Genomic DNA, 14,932 nt, shown 5'->3' on the forward strand with positions numbered 1-14,932 from the left:
TGCTCTGTACAGAACTGGGCTGCCTCCTTCAGAGTTCAGGATCTCGCCTTCATCGTTTCTCTTTCTGAGCTCTGACCCATGTCAGCTTATTGAATTCCAGTGCATTCGCAGGTTTTCATGTGGAATGCTGCTTTCATGTCACAAAGCACCCCAAATTTGATCTGAGACACCTGCCACCTGTGAAAACTGGGACCTCTCGAGCTGTGACAAGTGACTAATGTTCACTTCAAGCATCCCAACATTTACACCCGGAATGCAAAACCAGAACGACAATCTGCAAGGAGAATCATGGGTGGAAGTTCATGCTTTTCCTCAGATTTGAACGGAACTGATTGTTTTTAACAATAAGGCGCATGCAATAGAAATTCTTTGATACTAATCCTGGCAAACAGAAACATCTGTGGATCAGAAAACAAAAAGTATTGAGCACTGGATACTCGGGGTGTGCTGATATTCCTATTCTCAGAGTAATTACCTTGAAGAAACTTGAAGTTGTTAGTCATTAATTAAATGGAATGAAACTTGTAATTACTCAACACAAAACAATGTAAATCATGAAGGTGAAGTATGATTATTACTGAAAACAGTAACACATAAACAAAATTGGATTCCCTCAACCCCATCTAGTTTCTCATGTACTGAATTTCCATATTGACTTAAGAGACTTCATTTTAAGCAAACCCTTTCCCCTTTCAACCATTAATACTACAGTGCCTCTTTTTATGGAAGATTCGGACCAAATAGCAAATGCCAATGACTTATCAGGACCGCCAAGAGTTTTCTCCAAAGTTCCCGAAAGGGCTTATGACTCAAAAGCTATTCTTGCATTCTCTCTATTGAAGTTTCCTGAAGCTAGCCCACTGCGCTGCATAGTTCGGTCCTGTGTGCCCACTTTACATTGTGCCCCCTAGAGTGAGGGTCAAGCCAGCATGTAGTAAAGAGCGTATGGAATGCCTATAATACACTGTGGAAACTGTGACTGCTTTTGATTTAAACGCTTTCAGATGCTCCTAGGAGGCACATAGCACAAAACAGCTGGTTGGTTGTCCATTGATACACACAAAAGATCACTGTCTCTTAAAGAGACAGCACAAAGTTCCACTGTCCACCCAATTATAGGAATGGCAATCCTTCTAATTAGCACACTGCCTAACAAGCTTTAAAAAAATAAATAAATAAATTAAATAAAAAAAATAATTAATAAAAAAGGTAAAATCTTATTAAAACTCAATGAATAGCATTGTAATAAAGGCCACTTGTTCCTGTGCATACTTCTATTACAAAAGAAGCTATATCCAAATCAATTAGATTTTCTTTCTTGTTGCTGATAAAGATCTATGTTGTGGATGCTTTGAAGAGAACTGTTCGGTTTTCTTAAGCAGACGTTACATTTGCCTTGCAGAAGCTCCCTCTCAATATTACACATTGTGTAGATTTTAGAAGACCTTCAATTAAAAACGTACTATACAAGAACACAGACTGCAAGAGACGTGTGATTCAACAGTTAAGGCTTGTTGCACCAGCGAGGCAATGGAAATTAAAACAAGACGCAGATTACTTTGTGATTGCTGCTCTTTATTTCAAACTAAACTGGAAACTAAATTTAAATGCAAAGTAAAATGTGAACCTATGTAATTATGAAGTCTACCCTGTCGAGTGTAACATATTGTTTGGAGTTTAACCCAGAATATCATCTATTATCTAATATTGGAGCTTTGCGATTCTAATTACTATACACTGATAAGTCAGCAAGCTATCATTTAAATGTAAGGAAGGCATTGATGTGGGTATTCTAGTGAGGCACACTGCTGTTATTATGAAAGAGATGACTGCTTTAAAGGACCAGAAGCAAGACAAGGGGAATCGCCAAGCACACTACTGCAAGTTTTACCCTCAAATGGATTTCAGCCTGCATTCGTTTTACTAAATAGCGTAACAAGCACCTCCTTTGCTGCGTGTTAGCCAATTTCCCCAGCCATCCCAGTGCTTGATTATTGAGCTGTGAAGAGAACTCTGCTACACAGCCCTTCGTTCGGTACCTGCAATCAGCATGGAAGAGTGTGCGGGGAGATAAGGAGGCCTCAACTGAACGCTGCTTTATTGATTTGCACGCAAGCCAATCTCTCCAAATCAAAAAAAGGTCACACTGCATAAAACAAAGATAAATCGGAGTGCACAGTGAATTGTGGCTGGGTGCATTACTCCCATTGGACAACTGTGCATTTAAAACAGAAACATCGCAAGCATGCCTAACTCGTTTAAATAAAACAAATGAAAACTAAATAAATCAAATGCAACTGCTGCGTTCCCGACCATTTGAAATTATGCAAAATATGTACAGCGGGTTGTGCTGTGATGATTGTTTATGTGAGCACGTAGAAGTGTATGCAACTCTGTAAACAGAGATCATTCATTTTCTTCATATACAGCAGTTACAAAAAGAACGTCTTGACCATTAAAGTTTATTTTTATTTTAGTGCTCATAAAAAGGTGACTGACTAAAAAAGGCTTCCAAAAGAACCTCAATAATTCTGACCTGAAGAACTTCCTTTCATTACTATTTGGACAAGCAGAGATTTTGCAACACTGCCAAGATGTGGAGCTGTCCAATAGGGCCTGATTCAACACCATAACTAAGATGGGTTTGAACTGAGGCCTTGAGCTAACAGCTAATGAAGAACAGATACCGTGGAGTAGTGGACAGAGGGCGACACTGCACCTTGAAGCTGAATGGTTTTGATAAGGAAAGAGGGAGGATGAGTGGATTGCAAATCAAACAACCAGATTCCTGAAAAAGGAAATGCCAATGTCCTGAAACATCCTCTTGAATGCAAGATGTTTCTATCATCACTGCTATTCTGCCAGAGCCATTCCAGATTCACAACTGCTCCCTGTAATGTGTTCCTGTTATGTTCATTCCCTCTGATCATCTCCGGGAAGCGAGGATGAAAGGGCTGCTGAAAAAGTCTGCGTTCAGTGCTTCGCAGTTCTTTAAATCGTTGCCATAGTAACGTGAACCTGGGAATCAAGTCTACATTCTTGAAATGCAGAAATCAAAAAGGATAGACAGATATAGGAGGTACATTAACTTTATCAACAGCTAAAGTTAGCAATACTGCTGTCCCAAACTCCTTTCTTTCTTGCGATCTCCTCGACAAGGTGAAACCATTTTTTGTAACCATAGGTTAAAGATTCTCCATCCCTCAGAAGTGGTTTTATGTCATCCTCAAAATGTGTATTTATTTATTTGTGTGTGTCCATTGAGATGTGACCTCTTATACAAAGGGGTTCGCCTAACTAATTAGAACAATTTCAGTCCCATTAATTATATTACATTAAATACATGGAAGCATATCCACATGCCAGTTGAAGCTCTGTAAATCTAATACATGCAATCACAGGACCAGGTCTGCAGTCTCTCGACTTCTAAGATGCAGCAACTCTATTTAAGTTTTCCATCTAAAGACAAGAAAAAGTGATGGCGTTGATCAACACCCCCTAAGTAACACCTCCAAAAATGAATAATGTATGCCCACTAGGCGTGTCTACAGCTATGGAGAACTTCTGAACCTTACCCATGATATCTGCATGATGGGACAAGCCTGCTCATTAAAACAGAAACATCTGAAACGGGTTACTATAAACCTGAGGACTGGCTTCAAAATCAGGACCTTCACGGAATGCAAACACATTACTGTCTGGCAAACACTGTGTTTTTTGTTTTTCTTTTCCCAAAAGACACATTATTTACTACTGAGCTTACTTTTTATGGTTTGGCTTCAAAAATGTTTCTTAAAACATGAGATTTAATGGGCAGGTCATTATATAACAAACCATGCCCCTGTTCCCTGCATATTTAAAAGATAAACAACACTGTATTTTACTATATCCACTAAGTATGAAAGAGGGTGAGTATTAATCATAAAACTCATAAAGTACTCAATATCTGGGTGCATGCACAAGCTAGTAACAAAGGAGAATGTTCATGGCAATAACCAATAAATGTATTGTCTGCATTGTTGTTTAACTTTGCAACCCTTACCAGTACTCATCCTTCAAAATCTCAGTTTCCGACCTGCATGATTTTCAAAATTCAAATGCATATATGCTAAAAAAACAACTATAAGTAACTTTCAAGTACAAACAGTGAAATGCACGCAACTCGCATAAACAAGGCCTTGTGCTGATGACGCTACTGTAATGAACTCTGGGAAACTGCTCCAAGGAGAGCGTGAAAACGCACAGGCAAGAGTAAACAAGAAGCAAACAATGACATCACGGCTTGAACCAAACCCAAATCAGCTTACTTGTAGTGTAAAGAGAGAGAATATAGTGCTGCTTTCCCGTGCTCATGGTAAATGAGCGGAAATCTGAAGGAAAACGGCTCTTACTTTTACAAAGAACAGCTCGCCCCAGAAATCGTGTGGTTAAACAAAGCACTTGAACGTTGTTTATAGCCCCTGATGGAAGCATAACTGGCAGGTTCATTCATAGCCAAATGATAGAGTGTTGTTGACAAAAAAAAAAAAGAAGGTTAATGGACTAGAACAAGAGCTCTCCCACAGATTCTCCGGTCAAACGCAAGTCCTGTTATCAACCACAGCTGTACAATTTCAACTCCCATTAACGCTCTTTACTGCTTGAGCTGACATTATATTTTCATTACAGCACTTCACACTTAACCTTCAATTTAACCAGATTTTTTTTCCCCAACCTGAATAGATCCAGTACTTTTAACCTCTCCTTCAGCCAAACTTTCCATCACTGTGAAACAAAGGACTATAGCTGGAATCATTTAGAACCAATAAGTTTTTAAAAATTATCATCAGGTTAACACATCCAGCTTTATTTCTTTATTATTTACAGATTGCGTTGGATCCAACAAGTTACCGTGAGGACAGAGCTGTACTGATTGCTTTGATCCAGCAAGTAACCATGCAGATGAGAGCTGTACTGATCTAATTGGATCCAGCATGTTACCATGCAGACCAGAGCTGTACTGATCTAATTGGATCCAGCATGTTACCATGCAGACCAGAGCTGTACTGATCTAATTGGATCCAGCATGTTACCATGCAGACCAGAGCTGTACTGATCTAATTGGATCCAGCATGTTACCATGCAGACCAGAGCTGTACTGATCTAATTGGATCCAGCATGTTACCATGCAGACGAAAGCTGTACTGATCTAATTGGATCCAGCATGTTACCATGGAGACGAAAGCTGTACTGGTCTAATTGGATCCATTAAGTTACCATGCAGACCAGAGCTGTACTGATCTCATTGGATCCAGCATGTTACCATGGAGACGAAAGCTGTACTGATCTAATTGGATCCAGCATGTTACCATGCAGACGAAAGCTGTACTGATCTAATTGGATCCAGCATGTTACCATGGAGACGAAAGCTGTACTGGTCTAATTGGATCCATTAAGTTACCATGCAGACCAGAGCTGTACTGATCTCATTGGATCCAGCATGTTACCATGCTGGTCTAATTGGATCCATTAAGTTACCATGCAGACCAGAGCTGTACTGATCTCATTGGATCCAGCATGTTACCATGGAGACGAAAGCTGTACTGATCTCACTGGATCCAGCATGTTACCATGCAGGCAAAAGCTGTACTGATCTCAATGGATCCAGCATGTTACCATGCACAGATGGGAGCTGTGTGAGTTTTTACAACAAATTCTTGGCCACATTTTTTGAAATTCTGTATTTTGGCTTCTGCTGTCCTCTGAGAACCAGAGTTATCAAACTCACTGGACACCTAAGACAGCGTCAAACCCAGGCTTCCAAACGGTGCAGCAAAGGCAGTGGAAACAAAACTGAAACACTAGAAGCACTTACCTTACAACTTCCTCCAGTGTGTCCACTTTCTTCTTGGCCTCAGCTTGGTCTCTTTGAGCACCGCTTTGCAGTGAGCGAAGCTGTTGAATAAATGAATTGATCATTTCTTAATTACTTCCAGTCAGCTTAAATGGGAGTCAACAGAACACCTGTCTTTTTAAACACGGGAGTGATAATGATCAGAAAATATACTGTAATGAATACAGGCTTCGTCATCAGGGCATATAAAATGCAATATAGTTTTACAAATGACAGACATTAACAGTCAGTTATTTAAAATACATATAGTTGCAGGTCAAATCCCTGCCTTTTTAAATAAAATGTGTTGGTGGTTGGCAGGGATAGGGTTAATTTCTGTCCCTGCCAGATAAGAGAGTGTGTGTGTGTGTGTGTGTGTGTGTGTGTTTATTATATTATAGCTGTGATTAGTTTATTTAAATAATGAATTAGCATCACCTGCCTGTTATTAACAGGCATGTATTTAAACAGGACAAGTTTGTTGTCGGCAGTCTGCGAGAAGGAAAGAGGCTGTCAATTTTTTTTTTTTTTTTTTTTAATCGGTAAATGGTTTAGCCATCCGATTTAGTTTAGAACCGTGAAGTTAAAAGTTTAGTTAGTACTCCATGTGGAAAGTGCTTTAAAAACTTGTGTCTGGGTCTGCTTTTAGGGGCAAATGAACCTTATATTAATCCTTCACAATATCTATCTATTTTTCTACATTGTTTGGGTGCAGCCATTATTAGAGCATTGTATTTTATGAACAGAGTGGAGCGCTAATGAGAACCCTGTGAAGATAACCCTACATCTTAGAAAAACACTGTATATAACGCTGAATCCCGAGACCCTCAATGCTTGTGAAACACCATAAAGGCCTTCCTTACCTGGAGGGGTATACACTTTCACAGCAGGTGTTCACCTGACAGGTTCCCCAGGCTTGTGCCATCAGCCTTTCCCTTCATTACTTTATGGGGACAGGGAGAGCAGGCTATCGGCTGAGGCCAGGTGTTACTGCTGCTGTTTGACTTACTCAGACCGACCAGCCCCTGATGTAGCAGATTAGACCAATTCATTAGACAATGATGTTTCTCTTTACAGCGACCCACTCGCTTTGACTGTCCCTGGTTTCTGTCTGATCTTTATGAGTCCGAGCACGGATACACAAATAGAATCCGGACAGAGTCAATAATCTTTTTTTTTTTTTACGATTGCCCTAAACTCATTGCAGCACCTGATCTTCGTTGTCAGTAGCATTCTCCTGGTTTATTGGCATGTTCACTGACAAGCAGGTCTGGATTTCTGATCTTCGTTGTCAGTAGCATTCTTCTGGTTTATTGGCATGTTCACTGACAAGCAGGTTTGGATTTTTTCCCCCACTTTACTAAAGATCAAAACTGCTTTAAATTGGTTTTGAAAGTCTTGAAACAAAAATAAATATTTAATTAACAAAGAACCTTCACTGCTTGTCAATGTTGTTTGAAAAAAAAAAAAAAAAAAAAAAAAAAAAACAAAAAAAAAAAAAAAAAAAAAAAAAAAGTAATTAATATTTTAGCTTCCAAAGCCCGCTTTTTAAGACAAGGAAAAAGTTTTCAATTTGTTTACCTTTTTTTCATTAAGGTGCTCAATATTTGACTTCTCAAGCTGAAATTTGCTGTCTTGTTCCTGGGAATAATTGAGAAAACAAGAAGACTAGTAATCAGAGAACTCCACCTTTGGATTCATCCAGAAAGGCAAAGTGTAGCATTCCTAAGTCCTAAACTAGCATCATTCCTTGAGAAACATCTGTAGATACTAATGTGCATTTAAAAAAAAAATATATATATATATATATATATATATATATATATATATATATATATATATATATATATATATATAGAGAGAGAGAGAGAGAGAGAGAGAGAGAGAGAGAGAGAGAGAGAGAGAGAGAGAGAGAGAGAGAGAGAGAGAGAGAGTCCATTGTTACCCTGAGCTGATGCTGCCTCTTGTGCTCGCTCTCCTGTAGCTGCTTTTTCAGCTGAGACACAGTCTGCTCCAAATCATCTATTACATCTGCAGCCTGCAACAGACAAACAAAGTCATGTACTAGATTAAACAAGCATTCTACAAACAAATACACCACAGGCTAATGCATCCAGTATAGCCCCCTCAGTCCTTCTGTTCAGTATACCAAACATTTGAAATTGCCGGCGCTGCTATCAGCCGGAGAGCCAACGGGTACGGATGCTCAGAACACTGAACTTTCAATATGCCAGGGTCACAAATATTGGTCTCCAATTTTGTATGTTTTTGTGGTCTCATGTAAATTAAATCAAATCATTTCACAGGCAAATTTAGTTAATGAGCTTGGTCTCAGGACCGACGAGGGCAGAATAAATACAGGATACATTATAGAAATATAATGTGGATCTATAAAATAGACAAGCAGACATCATTTTCTACCACATGGGTGACTCTGCTTATACCTTACAAAAGTCCTACAGCTGGTTTCACAGACCTTGATTAGCACTGATTGTACCTGATTGTACCAGAAAGCGATCAAGAGTTTAAGAGGACAGTACAAAGAACATGTGAACATGTGATTTAATTCGCTAGTGTTTTACGCTCCATAAGAAAACATTTAAAAACTTTTCAACCAGATCAGAAAATTGCTTCAACATCCAGCAGAATGTTTATATTTAAAATATTTAAACACTAAGCTGGTAAGATTGCATGTATCTTGAGTGTATAAAAGGGTGAGGCCCAGGACACTGAAATAGTGCAGCACCTGTAAGTGTATCAAACAACACTGCCGGTACCATCGTTCATGTGAGATCATTAGCTGTACATTTCAAACACAGGATTAGATAACACTTAAAGCACTTCCACTATCACACTTGCACTGTCACTTTCTGGTACAAAACTCTGTGAAATGCTGCATATTTGAAATACTTCTTGGGCATCCATATCTGAATTGCACATGTACTGAATTACAGGGAGTAAAAAGGTTGGTTATCTTGCATCGCCCGGTCATGGTTTTCAAAGCAGCCCTGTCTTTCGGTTGTCATTTGTGATCTGTCTCTGGTCCTGTACCATGATAAACAGGGCGGAACCCCACAAAGAAGAGCTAATTGATCCTTGGTTGTAGCCACTGTTATCTGTCAGTGCAGTGATTAGACTGGGAAGCATCCTTTAACAAGCTCTTCAGGCTGTGTGTTAGTACCTTCGCTGCTGACAGTGCATGCTCCTGTTTGAAGTAGACGAGGTCCGAGTCGTGGCTGGCTGTTATCTGGCGAATGTTCTGTTCATGCTCCTCGATTAGCTTTCCCTTCTCCCTCTGGAGGGTATTGTACCTTTAAAATAGGAAGGGTAGGACACACTCGTGGGCCTCCATACAAAACACTGCTGCTCCGGTTCTTGTGCAAATGCTGGATCTGCATAGTTTTGTACACAGGGTATTGCAGCAGGGATAATACTAAAATTTGGTTAAACTAAATATATTTAATTAATTGTGTGAAAGTATGCATAAATGATGTACATGCACAAACACATACGTATACTGCACATATACGACATAATATATATATATATATATATATATATATATATATATATATATACATACACACACACACATACATATACATACATATATATACATATATTTTTTTTTTTTTTTACTGGGCACTTTAAGAGGATTCTGGTATAGGAGCTCGAGTGTCACTTCACCTCAAGTTGTTCATTACATGCACAGCGCAATGTCTACCATGCAGGTACAACACCTACTTTATCCTGGCTTCATGCAGCTCTGTGCTGATGATTGTGTTGTGATGCTCCAGCTCTGCTTTCTCCTGGGTCACTTTCTGACGCTGCAAATTGCTGTTTTCAGCTTCCACCGTGAGCTGCTGGACCCGGGCCTCCAGCTCTCTGACCATCTCGTTCTACAGACACAAGACTTCAATCAGAACCTCCTCCAAACGTTAATGTCTTCTACCTGACAATACCCTGGAGCTGCTTTGGTTCTCTGGTGGTCCGGGGGCATTATGATAACTGTCACTGTACAGACCCCCTGGGTTTCTCACTTTAGCTCTCCAAGCACAATTAATAAGACATTTTGTGCATACACAAAAAAAAAAAGGCACAGAAATTATTCTTTCAGCTTTAACTGCTTATTGTAATAAATCAAAAACATGCCTGGAGATTAGGAAAATACATATAGAGCTCTTAGGCCTAAATACATATCCACAACAATAATTATGGTTCAACTTATCCAGAGGCCCAATTCCAAAATTCCTGAAAGTCTTTTACTGTTTTAAAGTACGGAAAATGAGACATGCTACCGTTTCAAACAAAGGCAGGTATGCTGTGCCGTGTGTTTGAAGATGTTTGCTGCTACCCCTGGTAGGTTTGTTCTGACTTGAATCAAAGTTTGTTTGGAAACCAATACATCCGCGTGCATGGTTCTCAAAGCAAAACGAAGGTGTTCACTTTCCTTCTTTGATGCAGAGTATCAAATACTGCTCCATATCAAACCAGGTAAAGGTACCTGATAAGGTTACCAAAACAACCTGGTCCACAACTAAATAGCAGTGTGTTTCTACTCAACCCCAACATGCTGCATAGCAGCGACCGCAGAACTTCACATCACTTTCATGCCATGTGCAAAGCTTCCTTTAAAGTACTTTCAGCTTTTATCTGCTGTTATTTTTAAAATGCACCTTTTGATGTAGCATGGAGCCCTTTGTTCTGCACATAATGTGGGGAAAAAAGAAGAATACATTTTTATTCAGAAGAAAACAAAGGGACTTGGAAACATGTAACTGTTCATAAACAACAAGACCAGTAACAATCATAACCACACACTCCAGTTTGATAACCTCCAAGACAAAGTTCTTGCTTTACTGATATTATACACTTCCAGGCATGTTAGTAACATACACACAGAATGTAGCAATGGGGAATAGAGTATAATAATGCAGCATGGGGAATAGAGTATAACAATGCAGCATGGGGAATAGAGTATAACAATGCAGCATGGGGAATAGAATATAACAATGCAGCATGGGGAATAGAGTATAACAATGCCGCATGGGGAATAGAGTATAATAATGCAGCATGGGGAATAGAGTATAATAATGCAGCATGGGGAACAGAGTATAATAATGCAGCATGGGGAATAGAGTATAATAATGCAGCATGGGGAACAGAGTATAATAATGCAGCATGGGGAATAGAGTATAATAATGCCGCATGGGGAATAGAGTATAATAATGCAGCATGGGGAATAGAGTATAATAATGCAGCATGGGGAATAGAGTATAACAATGCAGCATGGGGAATAGAGTATAACAATGCAGCATGGGGAATAGAGTATAATAATGCAGCATGGGGAACAGAGTATAACAATGCAGCATGGGGAACAGAGTATAATAATGCAATGGGGAATAGATATAATAATGCAGCATGGGGAATAGAGTATAATAATGCAGCATGGGGAATAGAGTATAATAATGCCGCATGGGGAATAGAGTATAACAATGCAGCATGGGGAATAGAGTATAATAATGCAGCATGGGGAATAGAGTATAACAATGCAGCACGGGGAACAGAGTACAACAATGCAGCATGGGGAATAGAGTATAATAATGCAGCATGGGGAATAGAGTATAACAATGCAGCATAGGGAACAGAGTATAATAATGCAGCATGGGGAATAGGGTATAATAATGCAGCATGGGGAATAGAGTATAACAATGTCTGTTTCCTGTCCATGATGAGCAGTTTGCAAGATTAAGGACAAACGTTAAATTAAAGAAAATGTCAGACATGTCACACATTGTCAGATTCAAACTTACAACAGGGTTGTAGTTGAAATGGTCAGATTGAATTGTGCATTCCTTAATAAAGGTATTGAAAGTCAAGGAGCGCAAATCAATGGCAACTCCTTTTAATGAGACATATTAAAATATTTCACTCGTCTAGGAACCAGGCATGCATTCCTAAACTGTAGAACACACAACAACTCAGTTCCCTGAAATAAATAAAAACCCTTTCCAAACTAAGAAAAGACTGTTTCCATTCATGCTTTGCATTGTTTTTTGTTGCTAATCCTTCCTTCTCCACTGAGCCAACGGTTCCTCGTTTGATGTAAAGGTATAAATATACTGTCTTTCTCATTTCACATCCTCTATGAAGGAAAAGCAAACCCCAGAAGTGCTGTTTTGCCATACTAATACCCAGCAATGGCAGCTGTTTAACAAAGCTTTAGTGTTATCTGACTAATGAAACCGAAGCTCTCCCCTAAAGGAGAATTAGACAGAGGACGTCAGGAAGTCATTCTTTAGTCCGGACCTAACTGATATACTTGCATTCTGAAGGCAAAACGGTCCACTGAATGCAATAGGAAACCCAATAGTTGCCAACACTGAATAAGATCAAATGTTTGTTTGAGCTATATTAAATCATAATACACCAAGAAGAAAAGAGGAATGCAACAAAAGAAAAAGAAAACAAACTCCTGCATTTCTCCTTCCTCGTGTAATCATCAAAATATTGCAGATTTTATTGTAACCTTTAGGATTGTTAACAGCAAGTGGGGGTGTTAATAGTTTAAAGTTTTAATGGCAAGTGTCAATCATGTGTTAGAATTTTGCATTAAAAAAAAAATGCCTGAGAAATATAGATCTTAGCCTCAAGCTGAAGGAACACAAAGCCACTTTTTCAGGAGCGGTGGCTTGAAACCTGGCTCCAGGAGACCTATTTTGAGGCTGTAGCAAACCCAAAGTCTCCCTGGTGTGCCATGCAGTGGCCTGAAACCTAGTCTCCTGAAACAAAGTTCCTTCAGCTCCAGAGTACAGTTTATTATATACTGAGTATTAGTTTTAGTATTAGTTCATCTACAGTTGAATGCTGTACAGAATGCAGGCTTATATGTGCTGCGTTTCTTGAGAGCTCCTTATTAAACCTTTTCTGATTGGTTACCAACATTCCTAATATGTTAAACACTTCAAAGTTCAAACGTGTTTTATCCTACAGTGTAAACATTTAGAAAGTTAGTTAGTTGGTAAAATGCATGAGACTTTTCAGAAGTTGTTTAAAATGCCTAACTGAAGTGGTCTAACATTTTCACACGAGTGCCTGTTTCTAGATCGCTGATTGCAGAGGGGAAATGTAAATTCTCCCATCCAGAGGTTTTCCAGCAGGCAGGTATATAGAGGACATACATGACACATCTTGAGGTGTTCTGATTACTTTGCACACGACTGTATATTAAAACAATATACTGCACCTGAGACAGGAGTCACATGCCATTGTAGCTATGATTAGTTGTTTTTTGAGTTGCTTCATTACGTTATCAGTATGATCGGTCACCACGTTAAGTTTCCACTTTTCACCTGAAAAAAGGCTAGTTTGTTTGCATACACATTTTTATATCTATTCCAGCTGGTCCTATTAAAAAGGTAGAAAAAAAAATAACCTTTTGCTCTATATCAACCAGCAAAGAGGTTTTGTAATTTATAAAATGCTTTTTTTTCTAGAAATTACCCTCAGATCGACTGTTCTAGACCATCGCTGTTGTTTAAGTTATGAAGCCCAAGTTCTCAGCAGAGAGCGTGTCTTTTTACACAGTTTCCAGCAAAGCAAGCTCTGGCCTTGCCTTGCATTCTGCTGCTATGACATCATCACAGCTGTTGAAAATCTTTGCTCAATTATTTTCACTTTCACACCTGTGAGATTACACTTTGTAATAAAAAGTATGGTACAGTAAAAAAACAAAACACAGAACAGGCGTAAACAGAACAACAAGAAAGGGCAGCTGTTCCACTCACTTTGACTGACATAGACAACCCCAGAGTTTATGAAAAGAAGAGACAATCTAAGAACAGAAAACAGAGAAACTCATTTCCAGTGAGAGCCCTCTTTCATCTGAAGCCGGCCATGAACTCTACTTTGTTTAATTATTAAATGGGGTGCTGCTCGGCAGGACCTGTCTACTTTTGATGGGTCTTAAATTCAATCCCGCTGACAGACAGTGGTGATTCTCCTCTGTATGTACAGTTACCTGTGACAAGTGCTGAATGTTAATTTTAAAATGTAATATTCATTAATGACAGCATGACATTTCGTTTGACTGCACGCTTTTTTTTTTTTTTCTTGCTTGTTCACATTATCTCTGTTCTGTGACTTTGATGTGTTGACTGGAATGGCAGTGCCCCTTTTCTGGCTTGCCATAAACTTTGCTTTTAGCGTTTTAGAAACAAAGCACAGCAAAAATACACAGTCATATTGTAAAAAGCTTTGATATATTAGGACCATAGTGGTGTTCCTTTTTTTTTTTTTAACAACAGCAAATAACATTTTTAAAAAGTTATTTTATGTGCCAATGTCTTGGCAAGAAACACAACTTTTATCTGTCTCTGTAACAATACCATTAAAAGGAAACAGAGGAACTAGCAATGTGAATGCGCAAGTACCTGACAGTTGTTAAAGTCAAGATTTTCTGATTAAGAAACATCACTTAATGGTGGACAGGGCCACGTCAGCAAGTATCTGAGGTTGAACAGAAATGTATGCACAAAATATCTATACATTTAATAAAGTTTAAGGAAAATGAAATACTCGAAGCCTTACTGTAGCCTTAGACTGGGCAGAATACTCTGCCTCCATCTTGGAGAGACGCGAGTTCGTGTCTTCAAGCAGCTCTTGAATATTTTCTGTGTGTTTCTTCTGGAGTTTGAACTTATCCTGTTCCATTTCAGTCACAACATTGTGCAACTGAACCCAAAAAGACAAGAGAGAGAAGAGGCCAGATTAAAATGACTCTCTACACGCTGTCTATTTGTTGCCCATCTAAGCTTTTTCTTTTTTTTTTTTTAAACAAGCAAGCAAATAAACGTAGCTTAGTAAGTGTGCCTGTCACACGAAGTGTAAAACATGACCCATACAGTATGGATGGTTTAAAAGCACTTGTGTTTGCCACGAGGATTAAACAGAATACAGGACCGAGGACGGTGTTTTTAAACAGAGAGCTTTGTTTTAGAGATCCATTCCGCAGGTCACACTCCAGCACTCTGCCAGTCCTATTCCCACTGTGTTTAACAG

General features: G+C 39.0%; 1 protein-coding gene across 3 annotated transcripts in view; it reads right to left on the reverse strand.

Moving 5' to 3' along the window:
- cep112 (centrosomal protein 112) overlaps nucleotides 1-14,932 on the reverse strand; it is a 107,139-nt gene that overhangs the window by 59,926 nt on the left and 32,281 nt on the right. For all 3 annotated transcript variants that reach the window (XM_041220059.1, XM_041220061.1, XM_041220060.1), the window contains 6 exons: nucleotides 14,462-14,605; nucleotides 9,617-9,771; nucleotides 9,054-9,183; nucleotides 7,818-7,910; nucleotides 7,454-7,513; nucleotides 5,855-5,934 (listed from right to left, as the gene is read on the reverse strand). In XM_041220059.1, the coding sequence (XP_041075993.1) occupies nucleotides 5,855-5,934; nucleotides 7,454-7,513; nucleotides 7,818-7,910; nucleotides 9,054-9,183; nucleotides 9,617-9,771; nucleotides 14,462-14,605 (662 nt within the window). The remainder of the gene's footprint in view (nucleotides 1-5,854; nucleotides 5,935-7,453; nucleotides 7,514-7,817; nucleotides 7,911-9,053; nucleotides 9,184-9,616; nucleotides 9,772-14,461; nucleotides 14,606-14,932) is intronic.

The sequence above is a fragment of the Polyodon spathula genome, chromosome 20 (assembly GCF_017654505.1).
Source record: "Polyodon spathula isolate WHYD16114869_AA chromosome 20, ASM1765450v1, whole genome shotgun sequence".
Taxonomy (NCBI): domain Eukaryota; kingdom Metazoa; phylum Chordata; class Actinopteri; order Acipenseriformes; family Polyodontidae; genus Polyodon; species Polyodon spathula.